The sequence below is a fragment of the Arctopsyche grandis genome, chromosome 11 (genome assembly GCF_051622035.1).
Source record: "Arctopsyche grandis isolate Sample6627 chromosome 11, ASM5162203v2, whole genome shotgun sequence".
Lineage (NCBI taxonomy): Eukaryota > Metazoa > Arthropoda > Insecta > Trichoptera > Hydropsychidae > Arctopsyche > Arctopsyche grandis.
In genome coordinates this window covers 15,336,827-15,343,513 of record NC_135365.1, presented here as the reverse complement: position 1 = coordinate 15,343,513, position 6,687 = coordinate 15,336,827, and the positions used below count along the sequence as shown (strand labels likewise).

General features: G+C 32.2%; 1 protein-coding gene across 1 annotated transcript; it reads right to left on the bottom strand.

The window, feature by feature from the left end:
* Nucleotides 1-1,417: 1,417 nt before the first annotated feature.
* On the bottom strand, nt 1,418-6,310 carry LOC143918576 (uncharacterized). The gene is made up of 2 exons (XM_077440516.1): nt 5,598-6,310; nt 1,418-2,562 (listed from the first exon to the last, which is right to left on the bottom strand). Exons 1-2 carry the CDS (start codon nt 6,055-6,057, stop codon nt 1,418-1,420), a joined length of 1,605 nt encoding a protein of 534 aa, XP_077296642.1. The 5' UTR covers nt 6,058-6,310.
* Between the last annotated feature and the right edge of the window lie 377 nt (nt 6,311-6,687).

The window sequence follows — 6,687 nt, the reverse complement described above, 5'->3', positions numbered from 1 at the left end:
ACTTTAAATTGATGATGTATCCATTATGCTTCAGTATGAATTGTTTACTCTTATTGTTATGAGATCATATACATACATATGTACATATGTATGTATGTATGTATTCTTCAATTTGTAATTGGTTAATTTTTAGGTATCAAGAAGCACTTGCAAGTGGTTAGTTTTCTTTTTCAGTTTACTGCTCAAATTATCATAGCCCGTGACTATTTAACTTTTGATTTGCGTATCCAAAAAGTTAGTATAAATAATGACCAGTTATTAATTCAAGAATAATATTGTTCTCTAATTGATCAGGGTTACAAATATATGCTATACATAATATAGACCAATACTAAAACGATTGAAACATTATACGCAGTAATAATGTAAAATTTACAAACTAAATCGATGTAATATTTATAGACTACAATTATATTTCCAAAAGTAAAATAAAAAAGGTGTATTGTATCAATTCTTTAGTTTAGTTTATGATTGAAGAGTGAAATTTTATGCGACGGGCGTGTTTTAAACGGAGGGGCCTCATGGAAAATCTGTAAAATTTACATCTCAATAAGACGAGTGGTTCGTCGTAGCGAAAAGCGGGAAATTGGGCATTCAACATTTCTGAGAAGTTGGATTACGGATTCAGATTATAGACGCTCTTACGACACATTTACTCAAAATTCTCCTCGCCCTTTTCAACGGACGCCTTTTCGAATTTATTCTCACCTTTATTATATCTACTTTGCACTCGGAGCTTGCGAAATAACTTTTCCTGGAGCGCCTCCCCGCCCCCATTCACGACGGATAAATTGCAGATGGAAAATTTAACTTCATACCAATTTAGGGGTTTCTCTCTACCCCCTTCGTTTGATTTGTATACTTAAAGACATATTAGGCGTGAAATAAAAGCGTGTTTCGTTTTTATTTTTAGTGTACGTAATGTATTGCGTTTTATTCCATATTATAATATAGTGTGTGCACATTGAATTTATCAGTAGTGTATTTACAAAATAAATTCAAAACATTTCTACATACAATATTGTGATTTCGTATACTTTGTACCTCTATGTGCTTCTTATTATTTTAAAAATTAATTACAATATCGATTCGAAAACACTCTTCACTATTAGTAAATATATTTATAGTCTTAATTTTATTTCTATTTTACTATTAATATTTATCATATATTGCAACAGTGATATTATTTATAGATTATAATTAACAACAAATTTGTATTGCACACTTATGAGTAAAAATTAAATGCTTTTAATTGATACAAAAAAACATTTTTATTATGTATTTAAAATTTTTTAACAAATAATTAATTTAAATTGACTATTTAAAGAATTTTTTTGTGTAAAGTTTGTTAATTTACAATTTTTATTTGTGAATTGATTTAAAAAAAAATATTACACACAAGTCTATTACGGTGGTTTTAATTTTCTATTTCTATATCATTACAGCTACTAGCTATACTGGAATTGCTTTTGCAATCATCAAATGACATTCTTTCCTTTGTTTCCGTTTTACTTTTATCGTCACAGTGTTTCTCGAAATATTCTCGCTTCTTTTTCTTAACGTAGTCCAAATTGTCTTTATTTTTATATTCGGAATCGTTTTTCATTTGCACGTCTGTAAACTTCCTTTTGGCAATCTCTTGTAACTCTTTCTGTATATCAGCTTCATCTTCATCTCTAGACATTTCAGTTATGGCCGACAATGTGGGAGAGTTGAAGAAAGGATTCGATGGGTAGTAAAAGTATGACAGAGGCAATGAAGGATATCCGTTCAAGTGTTGACCATATAGAGATTGAAGCATGGCATGATGGTGGGACATTTGATTGTAGGACTCTTGAAGTAGATGCTTGTATTGACTCTTCGGCAATTCGTTATTGTTATTGTTGTTGTTGTATATGCCTGCAAAGTGCTTTAATATCGGCGTTTGATTCGCTTGCAAAGCGTTACTTCCTGAAAACAGTGGAATTGCAGAGGATTTCGACAAGTGTTGGCCTGACTGCTGGTACTGACTTCCGTTCGGTCCGAAATGATCCATCTGTTGATTATCCCTGACCAGGACTTTGACGGCGACTTTTCTCGCCACGGCTGCTGCCGCCGCTAACAGTCCATTTTCTTGCATTTGTATTTGTTTACGTTTGGTCTTGTATCGTCTATTTTGAAACCATATCTTCACTTGAGTCTCGGTGAGCTTCAGGCTCGCGGCCAGGTCAGCCCGTTCAGGTCCGGATAAATATCTCTGTTGATTGAATCGCCTCTCCAATTCGTAGACTTGAGCGTGCGAAAAAGCAGCTCTGGATCTCTTCTTTCTGTTTTGATTCTGATTCGGAGAGAATTGACCCATTAGAGGGGTAGAAGACAGGTGACTACTAGGAGTAGGTGATATGCTGAGCACGTTGGACGAAGCTAGTTTCTGTTGAGCGACGTACTGGTGTAAGTTTTGCGGATGTCCTGACATGAAGGTCTTTGCTGTGTTGTAGGAATGATGAGGTGGATAATTGGCAACGTCATTCGGGATGAACGTGGGTGGTGTTATGGCCGTCGACGAGTGGGAATCGTAGTCTTCTGAAACAACCAAAAAAGAAAAGCTTTGAAATCAAATGATAGTCGTAAATTTTATTATATTTTAAACACGCGGCCTATTATGATTCGATTCATCCCCATCCCCCATAGTTGCGTGCCGATTGAGAACCCGCGTACAATAGGTGCCAGGACACGGACCGTCTTCACTTTGGCACTTAGCGATATTACGCTGAATACATGTTCAATATGTTTCTTCAACTTTGACATTAAAATTATTCTAATTTATGTATCATGATTGGTTATGTGATCGGAGACACAATTTTTTGCAAGGAAGTTTATAATAATTTTTATTTAAATTTTAAATTATTGAAAAATATACTTAAGAAAAATAAATAAATATGTAATAAAATATTTAATCGGCTTGCAGTATCTACATTCATACTAATTCAATCAATAAATATGCGCGTATTGAAAATAATTACTTCCGCTTTTTATCTTATGTACCTATGTATGTATATAGTTCGAATAGTCGTGTGGATTAAGTGCTAGTTCAAAATGTGTAAATGCTTCTGAATAAACGTGTTTTAGTTATGCAATATAATTTTAGCTAGATGTTTAGACGTTCAGATTCAATTTAAATACCAGCAATTTATCCAGCAACATAGCTCTATGGTTAGCGTATAATGCTATCAACTGAGGGATCATGTGTTCAATCCCTGGCACGGTATTTCTGGCCAGACCTTTGATATATGTGACTCCAGGTTAATCAATATTTGCCAATCTATCTGATTTCATTGTTGAAATTGTTCCAAGCAAATTGGCAACCTACATACATATATTCACTTATCACCATTGTTTGAATATAATTTCAAAATGATAATAACGATGTTATAATATTACATAAAGCCTTGGGGTAAAGCCCGTAATGTCACCATGTAAATATAATTTTTTAAAAAAGAAATAAAAATGCATAGTACATATTTATGTACAATTTTAATGGTTGAATTACAGCTTATACAATTGATATTTTAATATTATTTTAAGCTACTTAATTTTATGTGAATTGAATATTTTTTGATTATTATATAATAAACGAATTTTTTTTTAATAATGAGTAAATAATTAGATATTCCATAAGTGTTTCCCAGAAATAAATCAACTCAAATTTCCCGCATGTATAAATGTAAGCTTTTATTTTGATTTGCTTTAAATTAAGGAGAGTGCCTATTCTTTTAAATGAAAATGAAACCGAGTTTTTGATATTATTGTTTTTATAATTGAATTTGAATGCATGTTAATGAGATTTTTACCTGTCTGGAAAATATGTATATATGTAATGTTATGTACATGAAATGAATCAAATATTTCATGTTTCCAGCAAAATACCACTTTGCCTCGTACTTTTGATTAAAATATAATGTAGAGATATCGTGTGGCTGCATATTTTCTATTTTTATTGTATCGAATTCACCCGTTTTCACCCCAGTTTGGGAACCGCAGCCGCCATTGGACAATTTGGTTGTGTATAATACGCGACCGCGATACTTTTAGTATAAGTTTTTAAAGAGCTAAGTTAGTAGACATCTAAAGGTCGCAACAATGGCTTTAACTAAAACATCGAACGTACAATAAACGATAAACTTAGCGGTCGCGCGGCGCGCCACGTTACCTTAATTTTCTTAATGTATCTTTTGTTAGGTTTATTACTTATTTACGTGCACGACTTCCATAATACGTCAATGCTTGCTTCGACGAAAAATGCTGGGTTTTTTTTGCGAATGAAACCTTCGTTTTTGAAGCTTTTACGTCGTTTGCGCTCGATTCGGGCCCCTATTTTAATGGCAATTTAATTGGCGCGTGCCAATAATGTCACTTTTGCGTATGGACGTTCAAAATCTATTTATGACGTGTCATTACGGATGGTTTTAATTTTTTACCGAAAACAGTGGCACACAATTGAGAATAATTTTCAATTTCATTTGAATTGAACAAGATCCCATAGACATTGGGTTATATTTTTTATTTTAAAATTAATTAAATCAAATTTATGAAACCTTCTTATCATCAAAGGAGGTCCAAGGGGGGTGTCAAGGGTGCCAGCCCCCCCCCCCCTGTACGAATTTTATGTTATACATATGTACATGTGTTTTGGTTTTTCCAAATCCTCATTTTGACTTTCAAAAATCTATCTTTACGAAGAATAAGTCCTTAAAATTTATAGCCCAATGGTTATTTGGACAAGATATTTTTTATGTATTATATTTTTGAATGCCCCTCCCTAGACCATTTTCTGGATCCGTTAGTGCTTATAATTTTTTTATTTAATCATTTCGATAATCATGAACTTTTTAAAATAATCTGCAGGATTGTGAATAGTGACTTAATACTTTTTTTTTGGTATTGTTATTATTTAAATAGTAAATTATAATGTGATATGCTAATTAAAATTTGAACTCAAATAATTTTTTGTGAATAGAAAGCAATTGATTACAATAAAATATCCTTTAAAAAAAAAAATTACATACTAAATAAAATAGTAAATAGTAAACGGGTAAAATATTTTTTTGTTTATATTCAAAATGCTATTAAGAATAAGTTAAACAATACAATCAAATAATTGTGATAGTAATTTTATACAATATATATTCATGTTTTTCTTTGATACTAAATTAATAAACTATACTTAGTTTATTAAATTTATTTTTAGACTATTTAAAAAAAATGTTTTTAGAAAGAAATATTCATTTTTTTACAACTCTAATGTACATACATACATACATACATATATACAAATATACATTCAATCTAAAAGATGATCCCCCGTCTTTATGTGATTTTTTACAAGATTTTTATAAGCTTTACTTGTTGTTTAAACGTCGATAACTGTATCTTTTTCATATTACATATATATGTATGTGTAGCTAATAAAATTTGCATTATAGGCTCCCGTCATCTCTCATATATATTTTTACTTCACTAATAGGTTATTAACATAATAAAAACCTCGTCTTATAGTTGGTTTAATACAGTTATTAACTGAAATTGAGGGATTACAAATCATTCAATTAAAAATGTACCTGAATCGCTGTCCACTCCAAACTTCCTCGTCATATCCAGTGCTTCATCAGTCTCGTAGCAACTTCTATTCGGCATGATTTTTTTCTCCTTGACGCCATTGTAGTCATGATAGGTTTGTGCTACGTAATTTTGATTACAATTGCACTTTTTGTCCTTGCTCTTACAGCTTTTACCGCAGAGGATTGTCGATATTTTGCCGTATTTGGCCGCCTCGCACTCGTTCTGCAGGGATGATTTGTTGAAATGTTGATTAGCCTTCTCGCCTCGTCCTTTCTTGGGATAATCGTCCTCGTCCATGTCGACGTCTGTTATTTCAGATGCCACCGCTATATCGGGCCTGTTTTTATTTTTTGTCAAGATGTCGTTGATTGAAAAAGGTGTCGTGTTGCTGTGCGATGAATAGTTTCCGTTTTTTCTATCACTAGACGATTTGTAATCCAATTGAAACGCGTGATCCATAATTTTTTTACAAAAGTCAAATTTATTCGGGGTATTTACGTTTCAATTTGTTCGTCGGCACCGTGTTGAAGTATGCTTTATCACTGTGTACATTTTGAAAAATAATAAATGTTATTTTGTATTAATTCACTCGCGGGAAAAACTCGTATGATTTATTGTTATAAACACGTGGTATAGTGATTTTTGTATATTGGCGATCGGTGTGAGATGTTTACGAGGAATTGGCTTAACTGACAATGTACACCGCTCAACTGACAAACCGTAATTGATTCAGCTATTTCAACATTGTTAAAGAATGGCTTTGACGCACGTCCAGAGCTTAAAGCTCAACGTGGACAAGGGTTGCCACCACTGCTGACTATTATTTTCATCGATATATATATTGTTCATTTTATGTCATAAAACAAAATACACATTAAGCAAGAAACTGTATTTTAAAATTGTAAATATGTTGATAGGAACAAATCAACTTTTTTTTTGTTTATATAATATTATACCTGTTTTATTTTTTTTACTGTAATTAAAAGAACAGGACCATTCAACATAGGCCACAGTGAAAGAAAAAAAATAATCATCATGCTAATGTTTAAGCTGATTTCAAACATGTGTCACAATAGGTTGCACCGCCCC